The sequence below is a fragment of the Danio rerio genome, chromosome 15 (assembly GCF_049306965.1).
Source record: "Danio rerio strain Tuebingen ecotype United States chromosome 15, GRCz12tu, whole genome shotgun sequence".
NCBI lineage: Eukaryota > Metazoa > Chordata > Actinopteri > Cypriniformes > Danionidae > Danio > Danio rerio.
Genome location: NC_133190.1, coordinates 4,468,080 through 4,482,500, shown reverse-complemented (window position 1 = coordinate 4,482,500; position 14,421 = coordinate 4,468,080). Strand labels below are relative to the sequence as shown.

Sequence of the window (14,421 nt, the reverse complement as noted above, 5' to 3'; positions counted from 1 at the left end):
ATAACACAACTAGAATAACTACAGCAGTCGCGATCGTCTGAAAGGGATTTTTAGGGGTAAATTTTGAAACCCTTCCCCTTTAGCCATGCTTTAAAGGGCCAAGGGGAAGGGGTAAGGGTAAAAAAATAGAATTGGGATTGGCCCTTAAAAATGACCAGTCATATTTTGTAAATGCTATATGCCTTCCAAATGACAGATTTTACTTGCAGTACATTCAATTCAGTTAATTTTTATTTCACTAGTACTTTTACCATGTATATAGTGTCAAAGCGGCTGAACGTATAGGTTTTAGTAAATTGAAAGTGTCAGTCTAGTTCTCAGAGTTGAAGTTCAGTTTAGTTCAGTTCAGGGTGGTTTAATTGTCCAAACACTGAAGAGCAAATCCATCAATGCGCCGCTCCATAAGTCCCAAAGCAAGCAAGCCAGTGGCGACAGTGGTGAGGAACAACCTTCACCAATTGACAAAGTGAAGGAAAAAATCTTGAGAGATGCCAAATTCTGACCCTACCATCCGAATATTGCAACAGAAATCGAGACTCATCAGACCAGGCAACATTTTTCCAGTCTTCTATTGTGCACTTTTGGTGAGCCTGTGTGAATTGTAGCCTCAGTTTCCTGTTCTTAGCTGACAGGAGTGGCACCTAGTGTGGTCTTCTGATGCTGTAGCCCATCTGCCTCAAGGTTGGATGTGTTATGCGTTCAGAGATGCTCTTCTGCAGACCTCGGTTGAAACGAGTGGTTTACTCGTGAGTTACTGTAGCCTTTCTATCAAATTGAACCAGCCTGGCCATACTCCTCTGACCTCTGGCAGCAACAAGGCATTTGTGCTAACAGACCTCCTGCTCACTGGATATTTTCTTTTTCTGACCATTCTCTGTAAATCCTAGAGATGGTTGTGCGTGAAAATCCCAGAAGATCAGCAGTTTCTGAAATACTCAGACCAGCTCGTCTGGCACCAACAACCATGCCACGTTCAAAGTCACATAAATCACCTTTCTTCCCCATTCTGATGCTCGATTTGAACTGCAGCAGATTTTCTTGACCTTGTCTACATGCCTAAATGCATTGAGTTGCTGCCTTGTGATTGGCTGATTAGAAGTTTGTGTTAACGTGCAGTTGAACAGGTTTACCTAATAAAGTGAGTGTATATTGTTGGTAATAGTTGTAAAGGCTACATGATGTTCTAGTAATAATAATAATAATGAGAGAGAGAGAGAGAGAGAGAGAGATGATAATATCAGAAGATAACAGCAGGTCATTTGTTACTTTAATGAGCACAGCTTTCAGTAATATGGTCTACATTTCGATTGAAATTCCTCACACGCCACAAGCCTCCAACATGTACTTATTATATTACTGATGCAAGCATATGAAATAACATATTTCCATATTTGGCAGTTGGTAGACGTTCATGTTTGTGTTTTATCAGTTCATTTATTACCACAGAATCAAACCGTAATCTTCCCATTACAAACAATTTGCTACTGTTTAGGCATTAATTAGCTTTAATCCACATTCCTCATATTTAATTATTATTATTATGGGCCAAGCAGCAAAGCTGCGAAGGCACGTATTGTTTCCGTTAGCCTTTTTATTATTATTATTATTATTATTATTCCGCTTCCTCTTCTTCTTCTTCTTCTTCCACCGGATTTAAATGGCAGCCCATATAACCATATGCGAGAAAGTTGTATAATTTGGCACAATGATAGAGGGCAGTGTCAACATGAACCACAGCAAACCTGAAGTCTGTAACTCAAACTCTCTAGCGCCACCACTTGTCCAAGGTTTACCTTATGTTTATCGTTAACTTTGGAACTGAATGGGCTACAATCAACGTCATGAAAATTATTCTGCTATTTCGAATTTTTTGCAAAACCTATTTGATCAAACTCGTCCTAGGCCGCTTATTCGATTTTGAACAAAAATCTACAGACCATGCTGACCAAAAGTTATTGAACTCAAGTTGATTAGACCAACCGTTTTCGTTTAACTTGTGAACTAATCTAATGTAGGGCTTGCTAAATTGGACTTCAGACGATATCTATGTAATAAAACTTCTGGAGCAGTGCCACCTTGTGGCCAAAAGTTATAAGCAAATATTGAAAAATGCTAATAACTTTTGCTAAACATTCTTTATTGACATGACGCGTGTCTTATTATATTCCCTGGATCATGCCGAGAACATTGATACCAAATATGCCAAAATGAACTGAACTTCCTGTCTGCCATTTTGCTTTTGGATTGAAACTATTTGATTTTCGAACTCCTCTTAGATTTTCAGATTTTCGCCAAACTTGACTCTGATGTTCTTCAGACAGATACTCGACATGATTTCCGTTTACGCTACCGACGAATGTTCTGGCACCATGTCAAAGATCGTCTGTGGCTGTAATTCTGAAACTTGTAATTATATTGACGCCGAACTTTAGGTGTGTCACTGGCACCTCACAATAACCACAACACATAAATTTGGTAACAGCGTCATCTTGTGGTCACACGTTAAAAACCCTTAACTAACCATCAATAATGGATCTTACAAAATGGCTAATCAATGTTGACAGCATAGGTTTATTGTAGTAAAATTAGTATCAAATCATTCATTTGGTCATGCCATGAACATTAATACCAAACATGCCATGTTTGGGCAACTTCCTGTCCGCCATATTGAATTTGTTCAAAAAGCTTCTTTTGCGAACTCCTTCTCTATCGTTGATTTAGTTGTCACCAAATTTGATTCTGATCTTCTTCAGAAAATGCTGACCAAATGTTATGGAAATCATATCGATCAGCGCAACGGTTGTCATTTACGGTATCGAAAAATGTGCTAGCTTGATGTGAATCTGAGGCTGTAACTCTGCAATACTTAAACCAGGCATGTCCAAACTCGGTCCTGGAGGGCCGATGTTCCGCAAAGTTTAGTTCCAACCCCAATCAGACACACCTGGGCTAGCTAATCAAACTCTTACAAGGATTTCTAGAAACAACAGCAAGTTGGTGCTAAAATCTACAGGGCCCTCCAGGACTGAGTTTGAAGACCCCTGGCTTAAACAAACTGACACTAAACTTTGGGTGTGTCCTTGGCAACTCACAATAACCACAACACATACATTTAGTAACAGTGCCACCTAGTGGTCACGAGTTATAAACCATTCACTAACCGTCAATAATGAATCATTCATTCATTCATTTTCTTGTCGGCTTAGTCCCTTTATTAATCCGAATGAACCACCAACTTATCCAGCAAGTTTTTACGCAGCAGATGCCCTTCCAGCCGCAACCCATCTCTGGGAAACATCCACACACACACTCATACACTATGGACAATTTAGCCCACACAATTCACCTGCACCGCATATCAATTCACCTGCACGGCATATCTTTGGAATGGGGGGGAAACCGGAGCAACTGGAGGAAACCCATGCAAACTTCACACAGAAACGGCAACTGAGCCGAGGTTCGAACCAGCGACCCAGTGACCTTCTTGCTGTGAGGCGACAGCACTACCTACTGCGCCACTGCCTCGCCCCCAATAATGAATCAAAAATGTGCTAACTGCATATGTTTATTGTAGTAAAATTGATCTTAACTTATTTCTTGGGTCATGCCGAGAACACTGATACCAAATATGCCATTTTTGCCTAAACTTCCTGTCTGCCATATTAGGTTTATTTAAGAAATTCATTTGCAAACTCCTCAAAGACCGTTTGCCGAAATATCACCAAATTTGACTTGGATCATCTTTTGACCATATTGAACAAGTGTTGTGAAATCCGTGTCAATAGGCAACATGGTTTTTGTTTACGGCACTGACAAATCTTTCTGGCTCTGAACTGCTTGGTCCCTTAATTGCTGCTTGCAGCTACAGTACATTTACTATTGTTTTTATTTTTTGCAGATTTACCCTATTCCAAAAACAAATGTTTATCCTCATGATCCACATTTTTTTTTAACTTAAGCTGTCACCTAATTTCTCCAAAACCACCTGTCTTTGTTTAACGATAAAACACCCACTCTTCATGATCTAATCAACTCTCGATGAATAAAGTCACGACCTCAATTCTCCAATTCTGCTCTCTCATTATGGAACCAAAATGGGCTGCGGATGACATTTCCCTTTGACATTATTGTGGAAAAACCAAATTTCATAAGGAGCAGCTATCAGCAGGTCTTCATACGTTGTGCTTATTGGTTTACAGCGGGAGGGGGGGGGGGGGGGGGGGGGGCTCTTGTGAAGTGCGCTCAAGTGTCTAACTACATCAGGGCATGTTGGGCCGCTGGCGCAGGACAGAATGGCCTTTTGTACCACAACAGTGCGGCTCTCTGTCCCCGTACCCTTTAACCGGGCCACAATGGAAGCCCCCTCTATAGGTGCACAAGTGTTAGCACAGCCTGAATGAATGAGCGGCCGGAGGACTGTGGGAATTCGGGCACTTCTGAATGGGAGTTACTGTGGAGCTGAATGTATGGAGGGAATGGAAGGGTTGGGTTTGTTTTGATGTGATTCATTGGATTTGCTACCTTATTTAAGGTTTGCAAACAATTTATGTGGGCTTAATTTATACAAAAGTAATGTCTAACTTTATTTGTTTGTTTAAATTCAGCCCATATATACTGTTTGCAACCAGTTAACTTAAAAGAATGCAGTAAATCCAATCAATCCAATGTATGTCTAAATAGCTTGATGTAGTGTAAATGTGTTTTAAACTGCTGAGATCTGTTATTTCTGATTTCATTTCCTCTTAGTTTTGCACTTTTCGTAGTTTCTAAATTCAGATTTTGTGTCTTATACGCTTGTGTCATTTCAAACCCTGACAGTATGGCTTACTTTCTTTCTTCCGTGGAACAAAAGGGAATGATATTCTGAAACCAGTGACTCACCAGTATAGCAGAAATACATATGATGTAGATGTGAATCCGCATGAGTCATTCTGAAAGATTTTAGGTGCTTTTATACTGTTAATTTTTTTAGATTTTGAAGTTTTGTCACCATTTATTTGCATTGTAACTCAGGAGAGCGTAAATATTCTGCTAGTCAAACAACCCATGTGGAAATCTGATTATGAAAATATATATAAAATTATAGCATATATATTTGAAAGTGTATGCACTTACCAGCGGGCCTTTCTCAACCTTCATCGTAATAAAATAATAATAAACATTAAGAATGCAAATCAACTTGATGTCAAAAACGTGACGTTCATTTGACATCACAAATTGATTTTTTGACCAATAAAATAACAACACAAAAAGTATTATAATATCAGAAAAGTATATTACAGGGGCATTGCTGGACATAAAGCTCTAATATATATATATATATATATATATATATATATATATATATATATATATATATATATATATATATATATATGTATATATGTATATGTATGTGTATATATATATATATATATATATATATATATATATATATATATATATATATATATATATATATATATATATATATATATATATATATATATATATATATATATATATAAACATACACACACACACACACACACACACACACACATTTCTAAACATAATAGTTTTAATAACTTAATTCTAATAAGTCATTTATTTTATCTTTGCCATGATGACAGTAAATATTATTTGACTAGATATTTCTCAAGACACTTCTATACAGCTTAAAGTGACATTTAAAGACTTAACTAGGTTAATTAGGTTAACTAGGCAGGTTAGGGTAATTAGGCAATGTATTATAAAATGATGGTTTGTTCTATAGACCATCGAAAAAAAATAGCTTAAAGTGGCTAATAATTTTGTCCCTAAAATGTTTAAAAAAAAATGTAAACCTGCTTTTATTCTAGCCGAAATAAAACAAATAAGACTTTTTCCAGAAGAAAAAATATTATCAGACACACTGTGAAAATTTCCTTGCCCTGTTAAACATCATTTAGAAAAAAAAAAAAATACAATCAAAGGGGGGCGAATAATTCTGACTTCAACTGTAACTGTGTGTGTATATGTATATATATATATATATATATATATATATATATATATATATATATATATATATATATATATATATATATGTAAAGAGTTCAAATGCAAAAACCTTAAAATCCATCAGACTTCTTTTCTTGTAAATGAGCATTTTCTATCAGCCTCTTTCTATCAGGTAAAAAAAAAAAATGCACCAAAACCAGCTAAATCCACTTCTGCTTTTTTTATGCAAAACCCCCTTAATCTAAATAATTAATTGAAAATGAAGATTTATTGTAAGCCATTGGAGAGTTTTCGAGTATGACCAGCCTTTTTAAGATCATGTCACAACATCTCATTTGGATTCAGGTCGGGACTTTAACTAGGCCATTCCAAAATATATATATATATTTGTTTTATTACAGCCAATCTGGGGATCACCAAGATGTTTTCAGACAAAACTGAGACGATCTTTAATGTTCTTTTTGCTCAGCAGTGTTTTTTGTCTTGAACAGCAGGCCTGTGTCATGCAGAATGTATTTCTTGCATGTTTGTCACACTTTAATGTTTTGGATCATCAAACTAATGGAATTATTAGTCAAAGATAACACAAGTAAATGAAGGTGTTTAGTAGTAAGGTAAAACAAAATACAAAACTACATAGCCCTGTGTGAAAAAGTGTTTGCCCCTGAACCTAATGATTGGGCCACCCTTAGCAGCAACAACTGCATTAAAGCGTCTTTGATAGCTTTCAGTGAGTTTGTTACAGCGCTTTGGATAAATTTAGGCCCCTCATCATTGCAGAATTGTTGTAATTCAGCCACATTGGAGGGTTTTTGAGCATGAACCTTCTTTGTTAGAGTCATAACACAACATCTTATTTGGATTTACATCAGGGCTTTGACTAGGCCACTCCAAAGTCTTAATTTTTTTTTCTACAGCCATTCTGGGGCCATTTTTGGGATCATCAATATGTTTTCTGGCAAATCTGAGATGAGCCTTTGTGTTTTTGTTTTGGTCAGCAGGCCAGTCTCTTGCGGAATGTATTTTTTTTTATTATAATTGGCTCTCAAAAGTATAGTGCAAGTATTAAACTTCTTAATTCAAATATTAAAATAAATGTATTAAAATTGTAAAGCTAAAAGCGCTTGTATAACAATGAATGGATCTGCCATCACGTCAGGGGTTTGCTCTCACTTTCTAACTCTGATAGCTGGCTGAGCTCCACGGTAAGGCTGCTAAGATTAGCTAAGATTATTACATGTTATTGCAGTTGATTTCTTTATTCCATTGATATAGATATTCTTCATTATCACAATGTACTCTCCCAGACAGACCCTCCTGACTGTGGCTTTCAGTGTTGTTTGCACACACTCCTTCGTCTGCTCTCGCTCTCGCCTCCCTCCCATCTGAAAGCTGCCTGTTTATGGCCACCACCAGAGAGACAGACAAGAGAAGGAAATGAGAAGGGGAAGGCAGTGTGTTTTGATGTGTCTGTGGCGTGTGTGTTCACGTACAGTGCCTGTTCTGGGTTGTGTGTGATGCGGCGTGTTGAACGAGGGATTGATTTATTGTTCTGTTTGCCTGCTGTCCGGGTGAAACAGACGCTGCATGCTGACTTAAAGGAGAGATGGTGAGAAAATATGAGCGAGAAAAGCTGTATGTGTTTTACTACATGCTGTTTGAATATGTTTATGGCGTTTTTGTTTTTTTGTGGCCGCAGAAAGGAAATACAACTAGCTTGTTGTGTTGTGTGAATGGCATCTTGCTATTTGCATTTTTTTTATGCAAAACAGAGGCTATGTTTTGAGCAAATAGCGTCTTACAATACTACTGACAGATCCTATACTTGTTATACTAACAATACAAGAAAATCTAGATTAGAACAGGCGTCAAGTTATACTGCTTATGGAAAAATATTCAAAGACAGCTTGAAAATGTACTATTTATCAGTTTAGTAGTGCTTAAAACATGTTTTTGCTGTGTACCGATGACATTTTTCTTCTAAATGTTCTTCTTTTTTGCATACATTGATAATTGGTCAAAATAATAAATGAACAACACAACAAGAAGACAACCCGTATGCTGAAGACAACACAATATAAGTTGTTTAAATTATAGCTATCATTTTTTTAGGGGAAAATGCTCTAGATCAGTGTTTCTCAACTGGTGGGTCGTGACCCAAAAGTGGGTCGCGGGAACATTTTCAGTGGGTCGCGGAGTGGTCAAAAAAAACAACAAAAGTATAAATTTGTACTTATTTTGCTTATACCATACTTTTATTTTGTAATGCGTGTGCGACAACCGTACCGTTTGACATGTGAAATTTCATTTAATTGTTGCAACAAATTTGCCGAATCGCAAGTATGACCCTGAATATGTAAAGTATGAATATATATATTGATGACAAAAAAGACTTAAAGCCTCAGTGTGATATGTAGTGAGGTGCTCTCATAAGACAGCATGAAACCTTCTAAATTAAAACAACATTTAGAAACCAGAAAACATGTTTCATGAACAGTTTATTATTAACTGTATTTGTCGTGTTTACTTTGTAATATTTCGATAATTTGATCCATTTTGTTAAAAGACAGTAATAAAATAGTGTTTATTTGTAAGTCTTGGTGAATTTCTTATGATGTGTCTGTCACTACTTGTTTATGTTAACAAATAAATACAAATTAATTATAATTCCTAAAATTGTATTATAGTTTCTAAAAATTTAGGTCGCGGCTTGATGACCATGTAAAAATGTGGTTCCCATGGCTAAACCAGTTGAGAACCCCTGCTCTAGATAACAATACAATTAGACAATACTGATTCTGAAATAATAAAATGTTTATATATATATAAATGAGGAATATCACACTCGTAGCAGTGCGATATGGCTGTATATCGGCACTGGTGGGAGGCGTGCATGGCCTCGTGGCTTAGTGCCCCCCACCAGTGCCGATATACAGCCATATCGCACTGCTACGAGTGTGATACTGCGTTTATACAACAGTTTGACGGCATATTTGTGTATATAAAAACAAAATCAAACATGGAGAGTCTCAAAAACCCTTTTGTATGAGGAACTACTTTCTTCCAAATTCAAATCATAAGCTGACAGTTAAACAGCTGAGCAAGCATCTTTTAAACTTTAGATCTGTAGTGTCTGCTTTTTGCTGGTTGTATGTGGGCGGAGTAATACACAAAGGGTAAAGAGGCTGTAGGAGTTCTGATATTGCAGAATATCGCACGGCTATCAGCCAATCAGATTTGAGAACCAGACAGAACTGTTGTATATATATATATATATATATATATATATATATATATATATATATATATATATATATATATATATATATATATATATATATTGGTGGTGGGTTGTTATAGAGTCTTATTGAGCGGTAAAAAAATATTGCGTTATATTTTCAAATTTGGGTTGGGAGCTGGGTCTATTCTACGCATTCTATGATGACTTTCACTTTAATATTTTAACGTGGATGTATACCCGACCGAATTGCACTGCAGGTGGCGAGAACGAGTCTTCGAACCTGTGTGTATTCCTACTGTGAAATTACCACATCAAACGTGACATGCTAACATGGATGCAGTTCACTAGAGTGAATCTTATTCATGTTAGCTCCACAGCTAACTATCAGGCACCTGTAGAGTTTATGTGATCGAGTAAAACATACACAAATAAAATATAATAAAATGCAATAAACATTCATTCATTCATTAATTTTCTTGTCGGCTTAGTCCCTTTATTAATCTGGGGTCACCACAGCGGAATGAACCGCCAATTTATCCAGCTAGTTTTTGCGCAGCGGATGCCCTTTTAGCCGCAATCCATCTCTGGGAAACATCTACAAACACTCATTCACACACACACACACTCATACACTACAGACAATTTGGCCTACCCAATTCACCTGTACCGCATGTCTTTGGACTGTGGGGGAAACCGGAGTACATGGAGAACATGCAACCTCCACACAGAAGCACCAACTGAACCGAGAATCAAACCAGCGACCCAGCGACCTTCTTGCTGTGAGGCGAACGTGCTACCCACTGCGCCACTGCGTCGCCTATATAATAAATAAGCAAAATAAAAATAAATAAACAAGTGAATAACGGTGAGAATGTGGTAAAATTTTGAAAGTGTGGTACAAATCAGGCGAGGACTTTTCTTCTTCTGGATTGCTTTTGAAAACACTATTGGTTGGGTTTAGGGAAGGAGGAGGGTGGGTCAGTCGGTTAGTCAACAGCAGCCTCTGGTGGATTTACATGAGAATAGCAGTCACAAAAGACACAAGAGATATTTGAGATCTCAAAAAGCGTACACAGCGACCTCTGGTGGATTCGCGACAACAAAAACTGCAAAACACGTAACGCCTGGGACGTATTTCATGATCTCCAGGTCATGTTTATTGCGGTATGTTGTCAGAATGAGCCTGGTTTGTTTAAATATCTGTGGTATTTAACTGTGAGTTTGAAAACATGATCATCATAGAAGACACGTTTCGCTCATTTTTTGTACAATTTGCAATAAGCGGCTTAAACAACATTCTGTTTAGCCTAACACTTCCCTCTGTTTGCAGAGATGTAGTCAGTAGCCATGTTTGAGACTCACAGAAATATTATTCCTAGACTTAGATGTTGATGTGTCCTGCTATGCCCCAAAAGCGTTACTGTTTGTGTACAGTGAGAATACGTCTAAGAGATAATGAGCGGTTTACACTGTCTGCATCAGCAGGTGTGTGTGTGTGTTGTGGTCGTCGTGTTTGTGTGTGCATGTGCGAGTTATTGAGCGGGTCTCGCTGTCGGAGTGTGTGGAGAGAGGTCATGAATTGAAGAAAAGAGGAAAAGGAGATTGCTGAACCCTGACTTCCGTTTCGTGTCACCACTGAGAGCTCGGGCCAGCAGCCTCTCTCTCTCTCTCTCTCTCTCTCTCTCTCTCTCTCTCTCTCTCTCTCCCTCTCTTATTGGCATGACAAGGGTTTCAAATGTATTGCCAAAGCATTTATAAGGCTTAAATAAAAAAATATATACAGTAGACACCTTCTCACTCAAAGAGTTTTCTTCATTTTCATGACTATGACAATTGTAGATTCATATTGAAGGCATCAAAACTATGAATGAACACATGTGGAGTTATATGGATAGCAAAAAAAAGTGTGAAACAACTGAAAATATGTCATATTCTAGGTCAGGGTTGGGCAAACTCGGTCCTGGAGGGCCGGTGTCCTGCACAGTTTAGCTCCAACTCTAATCAAACACACCTGCTTATAGATTTCTAGTGATCTCCCTGCTGAAAAATCTAGCTTAAACCAGCCTAGGCTGGTTGGCTGGTTTTAGCTGGTTGACCAGGCTGGTTTTAGAGGGATTTTGGCAATTTCCAGGCTGGTTTCCAGCCATTTCCAGCCTGGTCTTAGCTGGTCAGGCCGGAAAATGACCAGCCAAATCCAGCTAAAACCAGCTTGACCAGCCTGGTTTAAGCTGGATATAGCTGGTTTTGGCTGGACTCCCAGCTTGGCTAGGCTGGTCAAGCTGGTTTTAGCTGGTCATCTCCAAGCCTGACCAGCTAAAACCAGGCTGGAAATGGCTGGAAACCAGCCTGGAAGTGACCAAAACCCCTCTAAAACCAGCCTGGTTGACCAGCTAAAACCAGCCAACCAGCCTAGGCTGGTTTAAGCTGGATTTTTCAGCAGGGCCTGAAGACACTGATTAGTTTGTTCAGGTGTGTTTGACTAGTGTTGGAACAAAACTCTGCAGAGACACCGGCCCTCGAGGATCAAGTTTGCCCATCCCTGTTCTAGGTTCTTCAAAGTAGCCACCTTTTGCTTTGATTACTGCTTTGCACACTCTTGGCGTTCTCTTGATGAGCTTCAAGACTTTGGGCCCTATCATACATCCGGCGCAATGTGGCGCAAGGCGCGGCGCAACAGTCTTTTGCTACTTTTAGCTCGGAGCAACGATCATTTTGAGGTGTTACGCCACACTGTTTAAATAGCAAATGCATTTGCGCACAAATGTGCGCCCATAGGTGTTCTGGTCTAAAAAAGCAGGCGTGTTTTGGCACATTGCTATTTTGAGAAACTGTAAATAGTCTGATCTTTAGACCAGAACAAAGTCAGTCTATTGTCTGGCGCAAAGTGCGCCTGGCTTACACACTACACACAAGATGTAGAGCAATACGCAAATATCTTTACATATGAAAAAGATATAATATATTAAGCATATATATATAATAAGGATATATATAGGATATAAATATAAATGATTAAAATATTACAAAACATATTAATTTCTAGCCTATATGAATTTAAAAACCACTGCCGTCATGCTTTCTTCATCTCGGGAGGCTTTTTCAGTTCATTCAATTTGCTTTTGTATAATGTTATTATTATTAGCAGTATTATTTATTATATACATATTTATATTTGTTTTATTAAAAACAAGCTTAGATTTGTCCACCTGTCAGGTTTTAGACCATAAGGGGCACAGCATGTGTATTAAGATATAACTCAGTATTTTGAGCACATTTTGTTATTATTGTTCATTTATTCGTTTGCTGGAAATTAGAACTGAATTTAGAAATAGTTTTGAAACAAATCTTTGCGCTTAACAAACGAAATTAATTATTTATAGGCTAACTGATGTCTGTGCGGGAAGGTTTTCCTATCCACAAGAGCAAAAGCGAAAGTGAACTTACTTTACGTTACTTACTTATGATGCGACGCAGCTGGCTCTTAAAGGGAATGGGAGATGAGACTCTGATTGGTTTATTCTCAAAACACACCTATTACTCATTAAGAAAATAAACTCAACCCTTTTAGACCATGCGCCACGGCGCAAAGCGTATTTTCCCATCCTTAAATTAGCAAAAATGCGTTCTGACACGCCCTGAAAGCGTTTGCGCCCTGCGTTTTGCGCTCTGCGCATGGACCGTCAAATAGAGCCCTTTGGCTGCATCCGAAACCGCCTACTACTCAGTAGGTACTACATTTGAATTTAAACGTACTGCTCGGCCGTTAGAAAAGTACGTTCTATACAGTATGAAAGTGAAAAGTATGAATGAAATTCGGACGTACTACATCCGCCATTTTGTTTTGCTCACGTGACCTACCCGCGTCAGATGCGTCGCTTCACTCCCATTCATGAATTCTCTCGCGGGGCATTACGGGATAGCACAGCGTGCATGGGATGCGCACTTCAGAATCTCGCCGGAAGTAGTAAGTCATCCGGGTACTTCTCGCATACTGATTTTTGAATTCTATGAATTTGGACATACTACTCGGCTCGCATACTGATTTTAGCCTACTATATAGTATGGATGTATGCGGTTTCAGACGCAGCCTTAGTCACCTGAAATGGTCTTCACTTCACAGGTGTGCCCTGTCAGGTTTAATAAGTGGGATTTCTTGCCTTATAAATGGGATTGGGACCATCAGTTGTGTTGTGCAGAAGTCAGGTGGATACACAGCTGATAACCCTACTGAATTGACTGTTAGAATTTGTATTATGGCAAGAAAAAAGCAGCTAATTAAAGAAAAACGAGCAGCCATCATCAGTCAGTCAGTCCGAAAAACTGGAAAAACTTTGAAAGTGTCCCCAAGTGCAGTCACAAAAACCATCAAGCGCTACTAAGAAACTGGCTCACATGCAGACCGCCCCAGGAAAGGAAGACCAAGAGTCACCTCTGCTGCGGAGGATAAGTTCATCCGAGTCACCAGCCTCAGAAATCGCTGGTTTCCTGGTTGTTCATTTATTTTCCTTCGGCTTAGTCCCTTCATTAATCAAGGGTAGCCACAGCGGAATGAACCGCCAACTTTTTTACACCGCGAATGCCCTTTTAGCTGCAACCCAGTACTGGGAAACATCCATACACGCTCATTCACACACATACACTATGGCCAGTTTAGTTTATTCAATTCTCCTATAGCGCATGTGTTTGCACTGTTGGAGAAACCGAAGCAAACCTACGCCAACTTGGGGAGAACATGCAAACTCCACACAGAAATGCCAACGGCCCTGCCGGGACTTAAACCAGTGACCTTCTTGCTGTGAGACGACAGTGCTAACCACTGCGCCACCGTGATATCCCGTTAAACCAACATTTACAACAGTGTACAAAATACAAAGGAAGTTTAATTATAATATTTCAAAAAAATTCTTTGCAGAAATAGTAAAAAATGTCCGCAGATTCTGTCTGGCCCTGCTTATAGCTTAAAATTTAATGATGACATTTTATTTCACACAGAGCTGTTGAATGCATTCATTACAAAAATGCACGAAATTAAAACAAAAGCACTTTGCAGATGATGTCGGTGAGTTGACTTTCCTGGTCTAATTACAGATCCGCTGTCGACCAATTTATCAGAGCTTTCCCAGCTGCTCAATATCCACTTTCGACAAGGCAGTGTGTTTTTTTTTTCCCGTGCGTAAGTGTGTTTTGTTTGTGTAATC

General features: G+C 38.5%; 1 protein-coding gene across 4 annotated transcripts in view; it reads left to right on the top strand.

Annotated features, from left to right (window-relative positions):
- Positions 1-14,421, top strand: part of ece2b (endothelin converting enzyme 2b) — a 151,286-nt gene that overhangs the window by 27,134 nt on the left and 109,731 nt on the right. Inside the window, exon 1 of one of the 4 annotated variants that reach the window (XM_073923320.1) lies at positions 7,363-7,591. In XM_073923320.1, the coding sequence (XP_073779421.1) occupies positions 7,589-7,591 (3 nt within the window). In that variant the 5' untranslated portion in view covers positions 7,363-7,588. 4 annotated transcript variants of the gene reach the window in all.